General features: G+C 35.5%; 2 protein-coding genes and 1 long non-coding RNA gene across 8 annotated transcripts; 1 reads left to right on the top strand and 2 right to left on the bottom strand.

Moving 5' to 3' along the window:
- Nucleotides 1–774: 774 nt before the first annotated feature.
- mrpl24 (mitochondrial ribosomal protein L24) lies at nt 775–6,741 on the bottom strand. 4 transcript variants are annotated; one of them, XM_048202922.1, is made up of 6 exons: nt 6,629–6,741; nt 4,517–4,700; nt 1,571–1,666; nt 1,377–1,480; nt 1,138–1,268; nt 775–1,027 (listed from the first exon to the last, which is right to left on the bottom strand). In XM_048202922.1, the coding sequence occupies exons 2-6, from the start codon at nt 4,697–4,699 to the stop codon at nt 891–893; spliced, it is 651 nt and encodes a 216-aa protein (XP_048058879.1). In that variant the 5' UTR covers nt 4,700; nt 6,629–6,741; the 3' UTR covers nt 775–890. The 4 variants fall into 4 exon arrangements, with proteins under 4 accessions (XP_048058879.1, XP_048058878.1, XP_048058876.1 ...); XM_048202921.1 differs by having other exon boundaries at nt 4,517–4,703; nt 6,629–6,730; XM_048202919.1 differs by lacking the exon at nt 6,629–6,741 and adding an exon at nt 4,945–5,103 and having other exon boundaries at nt 4,517–4,703.
- Nucleotides 5,858–18,182, top strand: rfx5 (regulatory factor X, 5). Of its 3 annotated transcripts, none has more exons than XM_048202916.1 (10): nt 5,858–5,968; nt 7,281–7,428; nt 8,375–8,408; nt 8,841–8,923; nt 9,123–9,242; nt 10,508–10,624; nt 11,473–11,551; nt 11,702–11,902; nt 13,097–13,189; nt 15,503–18,182. In XM_048202916.1, the coding sequence occupies exons 2-10, from the start codon at nt 7,337–7,339 to the stop codon at nt 16,487–16,489; spliced, it is 1,806 nt and encodes a 601-aa protein (XP_048058873.1). In that variant the 5' UTR covers nt 5,858–5,968; nt 7,281–7,336; the 3' UTR covers nt 16,490–18,182. The 3 variants fall into 3 exon arrangements, with proteins under 3 accessions (XP_048058873.1, XP_048058875.1, XP_048058874.1); XM_048202918.1 differs by lacking the exon at nt 5,858–5,968 and adding an exon at nt 5,980–6,036; XM_048202917.1 differs by lacking the exon at nt 5,858–5,968 and adding an exon at nt 6,770–6,962.
- On the bottom strand, nt 8,480–11,520 carry LOC125275715. The gene is made up of 3 exons (XR_007186493.1): nt 11,043–11,520; nt 9,099–9,214; nt 8,480–8,904 (listed from the first exon to the last, which is right to left on the bottom strand). It is a non-coding gene; the product is annotated as an uncharacterized LOC125275715 (long non-coding RNA).
- Nucleotides 18,183–21,322: the final 3,140 nt, after the last annotated feature.

The raw sequence follows: 21,322 nt of genomic DNA, 5'->3' as shown, positions 1-21,322 counted from the left end.
AAAATAGCACAAAATGTATGCCGTTTCCTATGGTGGATCGATTTGATCCATGATCGACCTCTAGGGCTGCTTAAGAAAAGCGTGCACGCTAAATTATCTTGACTAGGTGAACCTGGATCGAATTAGCGGGACTGCGTGAACTTCAATTACTTTTTATGAAACCGTTTTAGCCCAAACTCATTTGTTAGGTTAATTCAAGTCAGGTTTTGGAGTTTAATCCTCGCTTTTCTTAGCATCTTTTATGAAACAGCCCTCAAGACTGCATTTATTTGATTACAAATACAATAAAACTAGTAATATTGTGGAAAAACTATTACAGTTTTAAATAACTGGTTTCTATTGTGATATATTTTCAAATGTAATTTATTCATGTGATGTCAAAGCTGAATTTTCAGCATCATTACTCCAGTCTTCAGTGTCACATGACCCTTCAGAAATCATTCTAATATGCTGATTTGCTGCTTAAGATACATTATTATCAATGTTGACAACAGTTGTGCTGCTTAACATTGTTTGTTAAAATATGATAATTTTTCCAAGATTCTTTGATGAATTGAACATTAAAAAACACCATTTATTTGAAATAGAAATAATTTGTTACATTATAAATGTCTTTAGTGTAACTTTTGACAAAAAAAAGCATTCATTTCTCAATAAAGCTTTTACTGAACCCAAACATTTGAACCATAGTGTACATTTAGAAAATAAGCTACATGTGTTGGTTGGTAGCATGTGTTTGTGAAATAATAAATTTTAAAAAAAGGAAACTGAGTATAACATTTGGTTAGTTTTATTGACAAAGTCTGCAGAACACATACATTATCTGTCCATGATAAATAATCTTGCTGCTGTTGTTGATCTCAAACACAATATACAGTCTCTGTGGTAACTCAGTACCAGTAGCTTTTACGAGGCTTTCTATCTTCTTGAATGTTTAATTTCTCCATAACTTCTTCCTCAAGGGTTTTCAAAGATGGCATGTATGTTTTCTGAAGCGTGTCCTCTGGCGATGTGTCCTTGGGTCCATCTGCAAGGTAGATAAATACTCCATATTTAAATATTTGCATATCTAAAACTCTAGGTAGAAATGCATTGTTTTTATCTTTCAACCCCTTTCCTCTTCCTCAGAAACCCCACCTTTCCACTGCTGGGGAATGATGCCGTCTTTTCTCTGGTAGACTGGTTTGGGAATAATCCGTCCTGTCCTGACAGAAACACGTACTCGCTCACCCTCTTCAGTGTATCTCCACTCGATATCTGTGGGCTTCCTAAGAAACATCAGTCACAAACACATACATTGAGAGTCAGGTGCGTTTCATTCTGTTACATTACTCTATTTTATGTTCGATGCTCCAGAAGGCAATATTAATGCTCACCTGTCAGTAGGGTCAATAAGCGTAACATCCTTCAGCAGCAGAGGGGCTTCACTGGCGATGTAAGTACCCCGGTAATCTCCAGATCTGCCAACATACCTGTAATGCTGGAAATTTTTTTTAAAACAATTAAAAGTGCTGCTTTTCAATAAAACCATAACAATAGGAGTCTTATTAAATACACATTTTACTCCTACCGTGTTCAGGCCCTCGAGCATGACCCAGTTTCGGCGCCGGATCACCTGAGAAACTTTGCCCTGCTTTCCTTTGTCCTTTCCAGACAAAATCTCCACCTGGTTGAATTAGATTTAAATGGTATATTATATATAGATATACACTGTGAAATAATACAAAACATGCACAAGTTAAGGGGTAAATGGTGTTAAAACATCAGATTACTTAAACCAGAGGTTTTTAATCTTTTAGATGCGAGGGAACCTTTTTTTTTTTTTTTTGCAAGGGACACCATTATAAAATTCAAAAGTCAGCTATAAATTTTCATGTAAAAAGACCCAATTTATACTGAGAAAAATGAATAGTATAAATGTCTAAATATTATTTAGAAAAAAATATTCAGTTTTTAGTATGTTACATTATTATGCTGTATTTCTACCAAAAATACTGTACTATTAGATATATTATTCATTTGTGTCAATTTCATAATATTTATTTATTTTAATAAATTATTTATTCATTTTAAAGTCACCATGAAATCAAAATCAACAATTCTTTTTTTTCATAGAATGTTGTAGTATTTACTACAAATGATTTATCAGTACACCTCATTATTTTTTTTAATTTATATACCTGCATAATCTCGATTTCATAATTTTTGCACCCGAAATCGAATAGTAGGCAAAAAAACAGCATATAACAAAAGTACGTCCGAATTCAGAGTACTAATAAGAGTATCTGGATGACCTACTAGTCCAGCAAGATTATGAACTGTGCATACAATGGACACTTTACTATCCCATGAGGCCACGCAAGAGATGCTGGTAGGTCACGTGATAATGACAACATGGTGAGTATAGTACATCCGGATTACATTCACACTACACACATTCATACTATATAGAACATACTTTTCTAGTGGTCGCAAGGCATTTATTCAAAATAAGTACCTACTCAAGAGAGTATGCTATTTCGAACGCAGCCCTCTCCTCTTCTCGGTTGACATGTTTAAAGGTGCCATCGAACGTTTTTTTTTACAAGATGTAAGTCTAAGGTGTCCCCTGAATGTGTCTGTAAAGTTTCAGCTCAAAATACCCCATACATTTTTTTTTATTAATTTTTTTAACTGCCTATTTTGGGGCATCATTAACTATGCACCGATTCAGGCTGCAGCCCCTTTAATTGCTTGCGCTCTCCACCCCCTCCCGAGCTCTCGACTCTATCATTGCATAAACAAAGTTCACACAGCTAATATAACCCTCAAAATGGATCTTTACAAAGTGTTTGTCATGCATACTGCATGCATACATCGGATTATGTAAGTACAGTATTTATTTGGATGTTTACATTTGATTCTGAATGAGTTTGATAGTGCTCCCTGGCTAACGGCTAATGCTACACTGTTGGAGAGATTTATAAATAATGAAGTTGTGTTTATGAATTATACAGACTGCAAGTGTTTAATAATGGAAATAACGACGGCTCTTGTCTCCGTGAATGCAGTAAGAAACAATGGTAACTTTAACCACATTTAACAGTACATTAGCAACATTTTAACAAAACATTTAGAAAGACAGTTTACAAATATCACTAAAAATATCATGTTATCATGGATCATGTCAGTTATTATTGCTCCATCTGCCATTTTTCGCTATTGTTCTTGCTTGCTTACCTAGTCTGATGATTCAGCTGTGCACATCCAGACGTTAAAGGTCCCGTTCTTCATGATCCCATGTTTCAAACTTTAGTTAGTGTGTAATGTTGTTGTTAGAGTATAAATAATATCTGTAAAATTTTAAAGCTCAAAGTTCAATGCCAAGCGAGATATTTTATTTAACAGAAGTCGCCTACATCGAACGGCCAGTTTGGACTACATCCCTCTACTTCCTTCTTTAATGACGTCACTAAAACAGTTTTTTGACTAACCTCCGCCCACAGGAATACACAAGAGTTGCGTTTGTAGAGTGTGTTTGTCGCCATGTCGTCGAAACGCTGTTATTTTCATCCCGCAGTCCAATCACCGGGTCTGATTCCGGCTCAAATTGATAGGGTAAAATTAAAGACATGTTTACAATAACACTGAGCGCGTGCATCTCCACGTTATGGTAAGAGGCGTGACCTTTCTGGGCAAGATGCGCTAAACTGCTGTCGAATCACAACACAGGAACCGCTGGCACAATCAGAACTCGTTACGTATTTCTGAAGGAGGGACTTCATAGAACAAGGAAGTCATCAGCCCGTTTTTATGACAGTGGAAACAGCGGTATACAGATAAGTAAATTATGTAAAAAATACTGTGTTTCTTTACACGCGAAACATGAACACATGTTATATTGCACACTATAAACACAATCAAAGCTTCAAAAAACCACGAAAAACGGGACCTTTAATACTGGCTGCCCTTGTGTAATGCCTTGAACATGAACTGGCATATGCAAATATTGGGGGCGTACATATTAATGATCCCGACTGTTACGTAACAGTCTGTGTTATGTTGAGATTCGCCTGTTCTCCAGAAGTCTTTTAAACAAATGAGATTTATATAAGAAGGAGGAAACAATGGAGTTTGAGACTCACTATGTCATTTCCATGTACTGAACTCTTGTTATTTAACTATGCCAAGGTAAATTCAATTTTTAATTCAAGGGCACCTTTAATGGCATGAGGGTGGGACAACCTGTCACTCACATGATATCACAGCAATAGCAAACCACAACCATCCAATCAATTCCCACCCTACATTTTTTCTTGTTCGAAAAGCCGTTTCACTCGGATATACGTCACAAAAGAGTTTTTCTGTAAACTTCTCCACAGTCCTCCTCATTTAAAACCCCTTTAAACAATATCAGTATCAACATTCCAGTGGACCAAAAGATGCCTACTGTGATCTGCAAGAAGTCAGGTGGAAAAAAAACGTCCACTACATATTAAATGCTTTCATAAGATTAAAAACAGAAAGGGTCACTTACCGTATCTCCTCTAAGGACATGCCAGTCCTCATTTGCAATCGGTTCAACAAACACCTTTCTTCTTTTCTTGCCTGGTGGATTGAGCCGCTTGGCTGCGATCGTCCACGGTCTGTTTGTCCCATAACGATAATCATGTGGAAACGCAGATTTTGCTGCCATCCAAAGCAGCGCCGTCAGTCTCATGCTGCTGTGGACAATTAAAAAATCCATAAATTATCTGTGGAACCTACACTTGAATGGCATATATGTTGTGCATTTCTTCTGTCAAAAAATATAACATATTTAGGTGGTATATTCTCCACTGACAGTGTGTAATACTACAGCGGCATCTTCATTAAAAGCGGTCACATTCTTGGGCTTTGTGAGGTTTATGCGTGAGTTTTTTTTTTTTGTACGGATCCCATATAATACAGTGGCACTCTACCTACCTGAATTATTTTTGCTGCTTTTAGAGGAACATTTAAATAAAATAACTAAATTAGTTTGTAGTAATCATAAATTCTCCATCCACAAGGGTCAAACTTGTGTAGAACATGCGCTACTTCCTGTTCCTTCCGAAACAAGCGACGAAGGTGTCAAAATAAAAGTCTCGATTGGCAAGGCACACAATTAAAAAAGATTCTTAAAAAGATTTTAAAAAGAAAGAAAGAAAAAAAAAAACACACAAAGAAGATTAAATTATGCGTCGGTGTATTCTATTTGATTTGCAATAGCAATTTATAATAATTTATAATAATTTTAAGTCTTCCTGAAAGGTATTGTTGGCATTTATATTCGTAGATATAAACGTTTTCCAATCTCTGTGAACGTTATGAGGCTTGATGTATGTCAAAAACAATTTTCCTGGCTTTAGGAGAAAAAATCCCAATTATATTTACAAAAATATATGCTAAATGACTTGTAAATGTAACATCTGGCAGCACCTGTATACTTATGTTTGATAAACTATGCACAGTAAAATCATGCCTTATCAAGTTTTTTTTTTTTTTTTTTTTTTTTAATGTGACATCTGGAATGAAATAAATAAATAAAAGAATTTAAAGAGTAAAAAGCCTTTAAATATTCCTAGGATTGAGTTGCGCATAATATTAATAAACGGTATTAATTAAATATTACGACTTATTTGGTATTAATATCACCATACAAAAGCATATTAGTAATTTTCTATATTCTAAGAAGATGTCCATTATTATGTCCTATAATAATGTAGTTGTTTATATGTCATGAAAATGTACACAAAAATGATAGTTGCCTGACAGAATATTAAAAAGACTCTTTTTCACTCGCATAAAACCATTAACCAATCAAATCGCCCTTTCATTCTGTATCCAAGTAGGATGACTCAGACCAGCCAACTAGCGTCGAGCTTTGCTTTGTAGTCAGGCAGACATAACGCAGTCGTCCAATCACAAAATAAGCCGAAAGGGGATTTTTGCTCTATATTTGTCTCAGGTAGTTTCTTTTTCGTTTATAAAATAAACGCTAACATTATTTTGTATTTGAATGAGATATTGCACTAGGTAAACTTTGTACAATGATAATGGATATAGTTAATGAGAAAGGCCAGGTATTTTAATGTAATAATCGAAGGTTTTCGAGGCGTACAAGTGTAGCTAGCTAGTTCTATAGGAACAGTCACTGGTAATGATATTAACGATAGCTAGCTTGTGTATACATATTCTAAAAGCTAAAGTTATTGTTTTACAAATTATGTCCTTAAATTTTGAATTATAGTAAAATAACTGTTCATTTTATGTCGGTTTCGTTAAGTCGACGTCTCTTCGGCCTGTTCGGGCTCACGTTAGCCTATTAGCTGCTATGTCATGCTAATGATAACTATGCTCCTGTGAGGTTTATCTCTAGTGATCAATGAGCATTTGCGTTTGAGAATTCGGTTAACTTGCGCTAAAATGAGCTTTTGGTCATAAATAACCAATGGCCTCGTCTAGTTTCTGGTTGGTTGGCCTTTCAGTACGCCCACAAAGAGATACACATGGGTGTAATCAACCAGAAGTGTTCATGTTTCATAAATGCTAGTCGTATATTAGATATATTAAATCATGCATTAAAGTGATTATGAGTGATCGGATTTCATCCTGGTATCATGCATACACCGGCTGAAAGCATCAGTTTCTTATGTTGAGATCTTCTTTGGGCGCGAGTGTGCTGAATATGAGGAAATGCCTGGACTGGGGCAGGAAAAACAGCCCTGCAGTATTTGGGCATGGTCGCTATCCGATTGACCTGACAACAGTTTCATGAGTGGCTGTATTTTCAAAATGGGGAAAATGTCTTGAGCGTTTAGACGTGGGAGAATTTAGGCGCTTGCGTGGTTTTATTGTGTGTTTACAGTCTGTCGCTGTAGGTGTAAACCTGGCCTAAACATGCTAGTTTGTAATGAAACTGATGATCATTTACAGACATGTGACGAATTGATTGTTTACCAGTAAGCAGTTTGTTTTAAAACTGTTTTTTTCTGCAGACTTTATGTTGTGCATATTAAAGAAATACTATAAAACAACAATTGTGCTTTTTTAAAATCTAATACCACAAAATGGTCTAAAAACTGCAAACACCCTACAACTTTTACTGTTTACATTTAGTTCAACAGTGGAATTGTGTTAGACATGCCCTGGTTGCGTCTCTCAATAAACCTATAATTAATTTACCTTTTTAAAGACATACAGTGGCATATCAGACTCTAGAACTGAAAGTTAGCCAAAACCGAATGAGAACACATACTAACGTCTGCCTCATATTCTAGCACTTCAGGTCCAGGAGGGTTCTGAATGCAGTTTGTCAGTCCAGTGTGGTTGAGACATGGCAGAAGATCAGTTAAAGGCAGACGCCTCGGCTGGGGAGGGGGAGACGGAGCCCAGTATGCTGCTACAGAAGCTTAAGAGCAACATTTCGTAAGAACTACTACTTTTTACTTGTTCTTCATTGTGGTTCTAATGGAATCTTAAATCTTTATTACCTGAAGAAATGGTATATCACATTTAAAATTAAGCAGAGTGACGTTTGTGGAGCTGTTAAAGGGTTAGTTCACCCAAAAATGAAAATTCTGTCATTAATTACTCACCCTTGTGTCTTTCCAAACCTGTAAGACTTTCGTTCATCTTTGGAGCACAAATGAAGATATTTGTAATAAAATCTGAGAGATTTCTGTCTCTCCATTGATAGCCTACGCAACTACCACTTTGATGCTTCAAAAAGTTCATAAAGAGATCATAAAACTAATCCATATGAATTGAGCGGTTTAGTCCAGATTTTCTAAAGAGACTCGATCCCTTTATATGATGAACTGATTGAATTTAGGCTTTTATTCACATATAAACCTTGATCAGCAAACATAAACAGAAGCTCAAACGAGAATGAATCTTGTTGATTTTCACACTTCAAGCAAACATGCTTGAGCTTCGTTTACCACAACTGATGTGTAAGTTGATGATGTTTAATGTGAATAAAAGTCTAAATTCAATCTGTTCATCATGTAAAGCGATCATATCTCTTCAGAAAATATGGACTAAACCACTCGATTCATATGGATTAGTTTTACGATCACTTTATGAACTCTTTGAAGCATCAAAGTCAAGAAATTAACCCCAGCAGCTACATTGGCTCAACTGGTGGTTACTCTGGGCCAAGGTTTTTTTGTGACCAGTGGCAGACAGTATAGAGTGTTTGGGAAACCTGTTTGAAAATGGTAATTATTGATGCTAGTGGCACAGAAATTACACACTTCTAAATTTCTCTCTTTTTTACCATTATTACCAGATATGTTAAAGGAAAAATGTTAAGTTTCCACCTTGATTTGAATAAATATATGTATGTTTCTTATTTTTTATCTTTTCACAGTAAAAATGTGCAGGGCAAAGTGGACAAAATTTTGGTAAGTTTTTAAAAGTATAATGAGATTTCAGTCTTCTGAAATTGTATAATTGATATGAAGTGTATTTCCAGTTATAGTCATTATATTTTTATTTATAACAAGGATATAACAGGGTGACACTTTTTGTTAGCTCAAGTATGAATGCTGTAGAAACTCTCAAGTGTTTTATCAAGGCACAATTATGGTAGATTATGTTTGAACCCACAACTATTACATTAGCAGTTCAGATCTATAACCACTAGGCTACGACCACTCATGTTCATATTGTGTTACAACTGTGTCTTGTTGTATAGTATAATATTACACACTCATTCAGCCTATTTGTACATTTACAGTGTTTTTGAGCACATTTTCTTTGCCTCATTCCTTTAATCTTATGAAAGCATCCTTCATTTGCCTTCCTCCTTCTCCTTGTGACATGTCTCCTCTCAGGAAGATGTACAGCGTTTCTCTGACAACGACAAGCTCTACCTTTATCTACAGCTACCCTCAGGTCCTAGTGCAGGAGAGAAGAGGTACTGGTCATAAAATAACACAAATATACTTCAGTCAGCCTTGATCCATTTGTTTAATCTGAAATGCTGTTTTATATATATATATATATATATATATATATATATATATATATATATAGGCTAGCTAGAAATAACACAAATGTGACAAGAAATGTTACATGTGAAACATGTTTACAAACTGCTTCTCTGTGTTCACCAGTGGTGATTCAAACTCGGTCAACACAGCAGACCAGCTTCACACCTGCAACTGGATCCGTAGCCACTTGGAAGAACATCCTGACACCTGCCTGCCTAAGCAAGATGTTTACGAGACATACCGGTAAGGACTGGGGTGCAGAATATACACAATAATACTGCCTTCACATTCTATCAGAAATTTCCCACTTCTGAAGTCTTGATTTCGAGCTTATGTAAGAGGATTAGGGCCAAGCAATAATAAAAAAAATAAAACCATCTCGAGATTAAAGTTGTTAAATTACGAGAAAAAACTCGTTAAATTTCAAGAAAAAAGTCAAGTTAAAATGTTGAGAATAAACTTGTTAAATTACGAGAAAAAAACTCGTTAAATTTCGAGAAAAAAGTCGAGATAAAATGTTGAGAATAAAGTCATTAAATTATAAGAAAAAAGTTGTTAAATTACGAGAACAAATTTGTTAAATTACGAATTTGTTCTCATAATTTAACAACTTTTCTCATAATTTAATGACTTTATTCTCATAATTTAATGACTTTATTCTCAACATTTTATCTCGAATTTTTTCTTGAAATTTAACGACATTTTTCTCGTAATTTAACGAATTTGTTCTCGTAATTTAACGACTTTTTTCTCGTAATTTAATGAGTTTATTCTCAACATTTTATTTTGACTTTTTTCTCGAAATGTAACGTTTTTTCTTGAAATTTAGCAACTTTAATCTCGAGATGGTTTTATTTTTTTATTATTGCTTGGCCCTAATCCTCCTTCCGTACGAGCTTGTCACATTCAAGTGCTTTGTTGTCAGAAAGAATAGGAATCATGGAGGACACCAGATTTATTCTTGCTTATTTCTTGGGGAAATTTATTAAAGCCAAAATGTACTGATGATATTACATTTTGAATAAAATGTAGCATCCCATTCGTCGACAACCATATAAACATTCGCTTTGCTAGATAGTGAGCTTTCTGACAATTCTGGAATTTCGGTTTAAATACATGCTATTTTCTTTGTGTATAAAACATACAACATGCTTCAAATAGTTATTCCTGTAAATATGCACTACTATAACAAGACAAGGCGATGTAGCTGTTGTGGAAAAAACTAATAAAAAAAACCCTGTCGCAAAAGCAATCCTTCTCCCCTCCACCAACTTGGAAACTCAGGTATCAAAATTATATGAGTTTCCCAGTAGTAAATACAACTTGAGAGAGCGTTCATGTCCAATTTCCTACTAGAAAACTTGTATTTACAAGAATTCCGATAGCATGTGAAGGCAAACACTCCAGCTGTTTTCCTAGACTTTTAAGGGTCTGTTATCTGTTTTTTTCTGCACCTGTTTGCAATTTTTCACAAAAATGCAATGATTACTTACATTATATCTAAACAGGAAGCACTGTGACAACTTACAGCATCGGCCTCTAAGTGCAGCAAATTTTGGCAAAATCATCCGAGACATCTTCCCTAATATTAAAGCACGAAGGCTTGGCGGTAGAGGACAGTCCAAATATCCTTTTGTCTCTGATTTCATTTAATTTGTATAAAACAGACAAACATTTTTGCCTTAAAACATTTTCAAAACCCTATCTAGAGCAGTCCAAGACACCATGCCATCAGTGTGATTGTACAGTGATTGTACAGTGATTCATCAGTGTCATGAAAACACACACATTCAACTGTTATTATTATTATTTTTTATATTTCATATATTTAGATGTAATTGCAACTTTTTTAATTTCACAATTCTGACTTTTTTTCTTGCAATTGTGAGTTTATATCTCAGTTCAGACTTTTTTCTCAGAATTGTGAGACAAAAAGTTGCAATTACCTTTATTTTTTATTCCATTGTGAAAACAAGCTTCCACATATCTGTAATGGTTTGGTTTAGAGAGGTTTTTAAGATGTTGTGGTAGAATTCTACGCACCTTACTTAAGTTAACCTGCGGCATCTCCAGTTGACGTCAGCTGAGCTGGACAATGTCTTGCTCTTTGATGTCTCGCCATAGAGTACAACAGTTTATATAGAATAAGTGCATGGCAAAGGTAAATTCATTACATCATTTTTCTCTAATATGATTGGTTCTTCATATGTATAATTCTCTGTTACTAGGTAAAAGCAAATTTGGATTCTTTGAAACTTCAGCTTGTTGCTAGGGTCATGTTATATATATATGTATATATATATATATATATATATATATATATATGTTCAGACAGCTGTCTACTTTTGTTTTTCATCTCATGCTTTAAATTCATTCATTTGATAATCATTTAACTAAATTCAAACTAGAAGTGTCTTTTAAGTTGATGAAACTTAGTGTATAGTATATTGTCCCTTAACGTAATTGCCAGCACATACTGCTATAGTGGGATACGTCGAAAGACCGTGTTAAACATGCCATTACTGCCCAACCTGGACCTCAAAAATGACCCGGTATGTTTTTCTTCTTACTACTGATTTGTCTCTGAATTGCTTTCACAACATGAAAATGATACAGGTTACCAGTTATTTTTGGCAAGAAGAAAAACATATGTTTGTGCTTAAATATTCTATTAAAATACCCATTTGATGTGCCACCTCCAGTCTGAACTGACAGAACTGGTGCAAACCTACAAGCAAGAGGTCACCGAAGCAGCCTGTGAGCTCATCTGCGACTGGGCCCAAAAGATCCTGAAGCGTTCTTTTGACACAGTGGTAGAAATTGCACGCTTTCTCGTGCAGGAGCACATCGTCAACCCACGCTGCAGCCAAGCCGAGCTCGTCACCTCAGCCGCTCTTGCAGGTACATGCAAGTAAATTGCAAGATAATGTTACATTTTGCTGTGTTATTGTAGTATCATTGATATACTGTTATGTAGGGCTGGACTATATGACCTAAAATCAAAATCTCGGATTAATTGAACATTTTACCATTATTTTGTTTTTGTTTTTTACCCTCATACTGACACTGACAAGGTTGGTACTGTAAATATGCTTGATTATTAAAGGTGGGATATTTTTTCCCTATGAAAGAGTGCTCTGACATAGCAGTTCACTTTCAGCAGTTATTTTATCTGGTTCATAACATTTCTTACGGATTTCTGCTCGTTGTAAATCAGATACTGATAAAGTAGCACAGTACCAGTAGGTTACATTTATTTGAATGCATTAATGAGAGTGATTGCGTGTGTTAATTAGTCATACCGTCTCTCTAGTAATTGTGAAGCTGTGGGTTGTAAGTAGTTACTGCAAAAGTAGAAAGATATATGCTGTAACTTTTGAGTTTCTAAGCTACTTTAGTGATGAATCACAGGACAGCGTTGACAACGAGTTTCTGCGCTCCTCTCTGTGCGTGAGATCTTTCACGTGATGTGCAGCTACTGTCTGTATGAGTGCTCATGTGCCGCAGTGCAACCGCAGTAGCTCAATATAATAATACACCGTCCGATGGTCTAAAATCGCTTGAATGTCCAAACTGGCAAGCCTTAAAACACATACAATTAAAGTTTAGTGAAGAACGCATGAGACAGTGATCTGGTTAGAGGTTTTGAATTTCAGTTTCGATTTACTTTTCAATTAATCATCCAGCCCTTACTGTTATATATTTTGTTGATTTTTTAAAAAAAAAAAAAAAATAGATTTTATTTTTATATTTTCTGTTTTCAGTTTTAGTTAGAGTGTTAGTAATGTTGTTGTATTTTGTCAGTTTTAGTAGTTTTTCTTTTTTAATTTGTGTATGTAGTTTTTATTAAGTTTTAGTTATTTTAGTACTGAAATGGTGCCCTGGCAAGCTAGATTAAATAAGTTTAACTTTTTTTAGATTTTATCTTTTTCAGTTAATGTTGTTTTAAGTAATGAAAATGAAATTTTTTTTTTTAAATTTTTTTTTATGGTTTTAGTTAATGATAATAACCCTGGTTTTTGCTACATTGATTTAGGAGTGAAGCTATATTTATTTTTTTATTTTATTTTATTTATTTTGGGGCGTTTCATTAGGTGGGACCTTCCAAACCTCATAAGGCAATGAAAAAGATTCCAGCAGCTTCCCGAGCAGGTGGAGCAGAGGAGGATAGTGGCAGTGCGGAAAATAAGGTATTATTTGGTCTGAAATCTGAAAATTTCAGTTTTCATTTCTATCCAAACTAATTTAAAAAATGCTATGCAAATAAAATAATCAGAAAAGGTTAATAATTATTCATAAGAATAGTTGATTCTAATTGCTTTAAATATTTGTATAATATTTGTCAAATATCATCAAATATTTGTCTGATTTTTGTATAATCACTGTATAAACCGCTAAACTGTATAATTGATAACTGTACCAGGCAACAGATTTTCCTACATATCTGTGCATTTTTCTGTACTTTTAAGTTTCTCAACTGAATTCAATATTGAATGGCCATTTATTTGTTTGTTTGTTTGTTTGTTTGTCTGTTAAAGGGTTAGTTCACCCAAAAATGAAAATTATCCCATTACTCAGCCTCAAGCCATCCTAGGTATATATAACTGGTGTATATCTTCTTCCAGACGAAAAGCAATCTGAGAGATATTTAAAAATATCCTGGCTCTTCCAAGCTTTATAATGGTAATGAATAGGGGGCCAGATCAAATGTCCGTACGCACCGATTTGTGGTGGAAGTGTAACCCCTGACCTGATGCATAATGACGAATGCGGAAGCGCAGAGGAAAGAACAAAATAAAACGCCGGTCAGGAATTAGAGAAGTCTGAGAAATTGAGAAATTTTTAAGAGAAATGTTGGAGGATTTCGATATAAGGGAAGATGAGCTTGAGTTTGTTGCACAGCCCTATTTGTTTAAAGGTGCCGCTAGAATCAAAAATTGAATTTACCTTGGCATAGTTGAATAACAAGAGTTCAGTACATGGAAAAGACATACAGTGAGTTTCAAACTCCATTGCTTTCTCCTTCTTATGTAAATCTCATTTGTTTAAAAGACCTCCGGAAAACGGGCGAATCTCAACATAACACCGACTGTTACATAACAGTCGCAATCATTAATATGTACGCCCCCAATATTTGCATATGCCAGCCCATGTTCAAGGCATTACACAAGGGCAGCCAGTATTAACGTCTGGATCTGTGCACAGCTGAATCATCAGACTAGGTTACCAAGCAAGAACAATAGCGAAAAATGGCAGATGGAGCAATAATAACTGACATGATCCATGATAACATGATATTTTTAGTGATATTTGTGAATTGTCTTTCTAAATGTTCCGTTAGCATGTTGCTAATGTACTGTTAAATGTGGTTAAAGTTACCATCGTTTGTTACTGTATTCACGGAGACAAGAGCCGTCACTATTTTCATTTTTAAACACTTGCAGTCTGTATAATTCATAAACACAACTTCATTCTTTATAAATCTCTCCAACAGTGTGTAATGTTAGCTTTAGCCACAGAGCACCATCAAACTCATTCAGAATCAAATGTAAACAAATAGATAGCAAATAAATACTATACTCACATAATCCGATGTATGCATGCAGCATGCATGACGAACATCTTGTAAAGATCCATTTGAGGGTTATATTAGCTGTGTGAACTTTGTAAATGCACTGTATTATAGTCGAGAGCTCGGGGGGCAGGGAGCACGCGATTTAAAGGGGCCGCAGCCTGAATCGGTGCATAGTTAATGATGCCCCAAAATAGGCAGTTAAAAAAATGAATTTAAAAAAATCTATGGGGTATTTTGAGCTGAAACTTCAGACACATTCAGGGGACACCTTAGACTTATATTAAATCTTGTAAAAACTGGTTCTAGGGCACCTTTAAACCGCAAGAGGCGTCTAAGCTTACGATACTCCTACATCATACATTGCGTCAGGGGTTCCTTATTTGGCGCAAGTCGCCTTGCGCGGTATGTGTACAGTCGTCTGCCAGAAGCTAGTTATTTTAGTTTATAAAGTTTTAAATGTTATATTGTTTTTAAAAAAAACCCATCACTTCGCTCCAGAAGGTCTTTATTAACCCCCTGGAGCCATATGGATTACTTTTATGATGGATGGATGCATTTTTTTGGGCTTCAAAATTGGGCCCCCATTCACTACCATTATAAAGCTTGGAAAAGCCAGGATATTTTTAAATATATCTCAGATTGTGTTCGTCTGAAAGAAGATAGTCATATACACCTAGGATGGCTTGAGGGTGAGTAAATCATGGGGTAATTTTCATTTTTGGGTGAACTATCCCTTTAAGTAGTCACATCCTAAGTAGGATAATTTACTGTGAGACAATCATTATTACAAAATAAACCCCTTAAGGGCATCATAATCATAATCATAAGTTTGTTTTGCAATAATGTCACATTAGCAGTGGTACATACTATAAATAGTAAATATAATACTTCTTTAAGAAAAAAAATATTGTTGTGATGTTTTTGGCAGCAAAAAGAGAAAGACGGTGTGGAACAGCCGACATCCAATAAGCAGCAGGTCAGTGATAAACCGACCAACAAGGTGGAGTCAGCTCGAGTGGAGGCCTACATGAAGAAGCTGCCTCAGCTCCTTCCCAGGGGCACCGTTCCAGAGAAAACCTCCCCACCGTGTCTGGCACCAGCCGATTCGGGAAGCGTTCAAGTCACGTTGCCCATTACCGTCACAACGATACCCTCTCAACCAGGCGGCACCGTCCCTCTTATGATTCTGCCATCGGGCATGCTCTCTTACCCTGAGCGTGAGAAAACTTCAAGCACAGTCACCACTTCCGCTGCTCCCACCCCGGTCGTCCAGAGAGCGCGACCGGCGGCTCCAAAGAGGGGGCCTGACCCCTCCACCTCAGTGTCAGTCACTGGTGTTGCTCTGAAACGCAAAAGAGGACGACCCAGGAAGCCAAGACCTGAAGACGTGGCGCCGCAGGTACCGCCAAACCCCAATCCAAATCCAGCTTTGGCCACAAGAGGAGTAATCCAAAAGGCCATGCCTTCCTGTGCTCCCACAACTCCTTCACAGTTGGTCGAAATTGTGTTCCCGGACCAGCAAAGCTTGATGCTTAGCCAGCTTTCCACCATCCAGGAAGTGACAGACGCTGAGCATAGAGGCGTAGTGATGCAGTGTCATCCTGCACCAGAACCTGAGAAGCAGCAGTCCGTCCTGCTAATGCAAGGGCCCAACCAACCCGGTTACGAGCTGACCAGCCGGAGGATGGTCATTCAACGGGCGCCGTTATCCAGAGAAGGAAGGCCCGTTTCTATAGAAGTGCCGCAGTCCGCCATCTCGTACCTCCCGCCTGCAACGTTATTAGAGGACAGAGGAGAAGTGGAAATTACTCTGACTCCTGTGGAGCCACAGGCCGATTCCATGCCAAACTCAGCAGGTATTCCCAGCTGCTTCGGCTCCTTGTCTGGAGAAACCCCCAAACCTGACGCCCCGTAACAGCAGCACAGCAACCGTCTCCTTTCTCAGAGACTCCGTGATCTCAATGCCTTTCCAGTGCTTCTGTGAATTGCATATTAGCTTGTAGTCAAACTAAGGTTTACCATCTTGGCTGAGCTTGAGTGGGTATGTCTGCTTTATGTGTTAAAAAAAAAAAAAAAAAAAAAAATTGTATAGAAGTACAACCTGTCATTGTTGCCTTTAAACAGCAACTACACTCATATTTTCATATGAATAACATGAAACATAAGTGAATTCCTGAAGATTTCAGGAATGCTTTTGAAGAGATTATGAATTTAAGTGACCTAAAACAAATGACTAAAAGGAAGAGTGAATTTTAGTGTATTGGAAATTGAACAGATATACTCGCAAATAACAGTCCGATCTGGCCCAGCTCAGTTTTAAACATCTAAAAAAAGACAATTCATAGTTACCGAAGAACTGCTTACCATCCGTCGGCATTTATCACCATGCTCAGTGCCATAAAAGGGCAGTCGACCTTTTATTGCTCTAACCATCATTGCATGTTTGTGTTTGTAAACATGAATCGAGATATTTCAGTGTGTTTGTAGCTGTTCAGATGACAAAGAGTGATATTACGGGTTTGCAACTTCAGGGTTCTAAAAAAGTCCCTCTCTTGCCCAACGATTGGGTTAATAGTTATGCGTTCAGTGTTTTAACTATTATTAACGTCACAAATAGATACAGATATACAAAGCTTGGAAATTACTACATCAAGTTGCTGTTGCGAAGGTCAAGACGACACTACTGGTTCAGATGGTGCACAATGTAGGTGGACAGAAAAACAATAACCTCTTAAGTCCCTTTAAATATGCAAATGAGGCTGTGATTTCAGGATCGTTCTCAAACCCCCCCTCGTTCAGGTCTGTCCAGTTGTTTTCTTACAGCAGCAGAAATAGCACTTAACAGATGTAAATAGTTTATCCGTGAGCCCAGAAGAATATCTTCAATAGGTAAAGCATACCAGAACTAATTTAAAACGTTTTATTTTCCAAATGTATAGCCATCGTCACTATATTGCTACTATGATGAAATACTATTCTTATTATTAGTTACTAGTAAAGTGTGCACTGTCACCCTAAAAGCATGTACAAAAAATTTGAAGATGTTAAATTTCTAAAATTTGATTATATTTAAATTTAGACTATTAGACTATTTATTTATACAAATTTTACAAAGTTTGCGCCACAACAGCTTCTCTTTGTGTTGATTATCTCTTAAAAGAGAATTTTGCTCTATTTTTATAGCCTTGAAATACACTACTTTTATTAGTGGTTTATGTTTCAGATATTACACTTGATCTTAGCCAAAAGTCCATAAATGTGAGAAAAATTGTTGTAATAAAATTGTCATTTATTTTGTAATTTCATAATTATTTAAAAAAAAAAAAAAGATAATAATAATAATAATGGAATGGAATGGCACAATAGATTTGTTTATTATTTGATGTGCTTTATTAAATTCAAAAGTATTGAAAGGCTATGAATTTGGGGGGAAATTTTCCTTTAAAGTTGATTTAAGATGATATAATCTCAGCAGAGGCTGCTGATGGTTAAAGAGGTTAAATAGGCACTTAATTTAGTGTTAGTTCACCCAAAAAAAAAATTCCGCCATCAATTACTCACCCTCATGTCGTTCCACACCCGTAAGACCTTCGTACATCTTCAGGATACAAATTAAGATATTTTTGATAAAATCTGATGGCTCAGTGAGGCCTGCATTGACAGCAAGTTAATTTAGATGGTCAAATGCCCAGAAAGCTTCTATTAAAACAGTTCATGTGACTACAGTGGTTCAACCTTAATGTTATAAAGCAACGAGAATACAAAAAACAAAATAACGACTTTATTCAACAATATCTAGTTATGGGCGATTTCAAAACACTGGTTCATGAAGCTTCAAAGCTTTACGAATCTTTTGTTTCGAATCAGTGGTTCGGAGCGCATATCAAACTCCCCCCAGTGGTGAACCATTGAAATTTCAAAACACTTATGACGTAACGAAGCTTCATTTACTGAAATCACGTGACTTTGGCAGTTTGAGATCGCTTGATACACGCTCCGAACCACTGATTCAAAACAAAAGATTCGTAAAGCTTCGAAGCTTCATGAAGCAGTGTTTAGAAATCGCTAGATCACTAGATATTGTTGAATAAAGTCGTTATTTTGTTTTTTTTGGCGCACAGAAAGTATTCTCATCGCTTCATAACATCAAGGTTGAACCACTGTAGTCACATGACCTGTTTTAAATATAACTTTAGTACCTTTCAGGGCTTTTGAAAGCCTAAATTAAGTTGCTGTCAATGGAGGCCTCACTGAGCCATCGGATTTAATCAAAAATATCTCAATTTGTGTTCTGAAGATGTACGAAGGTCTTACAGGTGTGGAATGACATGAGGGTGAGTAATAAATGACAGAATTTTCATTTTTGGGTGAACTAACCCTTTAAAAACAATGCCACTCCAATTATATATTAAGAGATTTGGAGTCAGATGTTATTTATTCAAATATTGTAGTAATATATGTGAGATGGGAAATGAGTAGAAGTGTTAACTTTATGATGGAGTAATGGTGCTTTAAAAAAGCTAAACGGGTTTTGCTAACGCAAATGATTGTGATTCACATCGCAGTGATTTCACCAATCAGCAGTTTGACTGCACTTAACGTCCGCTGCTCACTGGTGCTGATTCTGGGTAGAGTTACCATAGAGTTACCATGGTACAATGTTTGCAGAATGGAAAGCGGCTGTCAGACAGCCTGCTAGCAGTGCGTTAGCATAAATTACATTTAGGCTCATGAAATGAATGTGCTATATATGTCATGTTTAATTCTGAATAAAAGCGGCTGCTCAGTTTACTCAAGGTTTAAATTTTGACTCTAACCAAAATTAATTGAATTCTTTATTATAATCGCAGGAGCTTTTATTTTGTACAATGTGACATTGTAGGGCCTGTTGCTTTTTGATCATTTGTGTTTTGTATTATGATTTAGTTTCCCTTTTAAAGGCAGTGCACAGTTCTAATATTCTGCCTCATTTGCAGTCTTGAGATTTGAATACTAATGTTATATCTCGATATCCTGACAACAGCAATTCCGTATCCTGTGAAATAAAATATGACTTTTTTTAAAGAATACATTAACAAAAACATGTAATTTACATTAATAAACCTCAAACCGTTAATGAAGTCAGTTACTTAGTTGTTAAAAACAACATTCAAATAAATAACAGTGAACTGTGGGACATTAGATTAATATTGATCTGACATATTACATGATAGAGGAATGAGTGTAAATAATCAGATTTGACAGATCTGGACCTGAAAAGTGATTGAAAGAAGTTTAAAAGGGTTATTTTATGGAAGCTTGTTTACGCTGGGGAATAAAAATAAAAGCAGTAATTGCAGTAATTTTTCTCGCAATTGTAAGTTATCTTTTTTTTCTTATAATTGTGTAACAATTGTGTTATGAAGTCCAAATTGTGAGATATAAACTCGCAAATCTGACTTTAACTCGCAATTATGAGTTAATATCTATATAAATTTTTTTCCCGTAATTGTTATTTTGTAATTCTGATTTTTTTCTGCAACTCTGATCTGATTTCAATTGCGATTTGATATTTCTCAATTATAAATTAAGTCAGAATTGCGATAAAAGAATTGTGATAGAAAGTCGCAATTACGAGATATAAACTCGCAAATCTGACATTTTTTCTCAGAATTGTGAATTAATATCTTTCGATTCTTATTTTTTTTTCCTCAAAATTGAGATATAAACTTGCAATTCTGAGTAAAAGTCAGAATTGTGAGATAAAATCACAATTCTGACTTTTTAGCCCACAATTATGAGTTAATATCTTGCCATTTTGATTATTTATTTATTTATTTTTTACAATTTAAAGTTATCTTGCAGTTTTGACCTTTTTTTGCAATTCTGGTTTTATTTCTTAGAATTGAGAAATCTAAACTCACAATTGCGAGTTGATATTTCTCAATTTTGAAGTCAGAATTGCGATTCTGACTTTTTTTCTCGGAATTGTGAGTTTATATCTCGCAATTCTGATTTTCTCAGAATTGAGAAATGTAAACACGCAGTTGGCAGTTATAAACTCACAGTTGTGAGTTGTGAAGTCCGAATTGCAAGATGTAAACTCGCAATTCTGAAAAAAAAGAATTGAGATAAAAATTTGCAATTGCAAGTTATAAAGTCTTGAGATATAAACTTGTATCTCAATTATATATCTCAATTATGATTTTATTTCTCAGAATTGAGAAATACAAGCTTACAATTGGCAGTTCTAAAGTCAGAATTGCAAGATAAAAACTTGCAATTGTGAGTTTTCAAGTCCGAATTGTGATATAAACTCGCAATTCTGAAAAAAAGTTACGAATTGTGAGAAAAACCTTGCAATTGCATGAAAAAATCTGAATTGTGAGATAAAAGGTCACAATTACCACTTTTAATTTTTTTATTCTGTGGCAGAAACAAGTTTCCATATTATTCAGTGGGAATAAATAAAGCATTTGGGTATATGATCACTTGCATCCATTTATGGATAGATTATTCATATCCTCATAGTCCACTGACAAATAATGTAATTTTTGTTCCAAGTACAATGTCACACCACAGAAATGTAAAATGTTCAGTACAACATAGTGCCTCATACAAACCACTGTGCTCTGTAAATATCCATTTTCTTTGCATTATTTATGAGGTTGTGATTACGCTCTGAAGCACCGAGTGGATTATGTTTTTACTGTTTGGTAAAGGCTCAGAAAACTGTTGCCCTCAAAAAGAAGAAAAACCAAAATGACAC

This window comes from Megalobrama amblycephala, linkage group LG9 (genome assembly GCF_018812025.1).
Source record: "Megalobrama amblycephala isolate DHTTF-2021 linkage group LG9, ASM1881202v1, whole genome shotgun sequence".
Classification (NCBI taxonomy): domain Eukaryota; kingdom Metazoa; phylum Chordata; class Actinopteri; order Cypriniformes; family Xenocyprididae; genus Megalobrama; species Megalobrama amblycephala.
The sequence above is the reverse complement of the archived record's forward strand: the minus strand, read 5'-3'. Positions and strand labels throughout refer to the sequence as shown.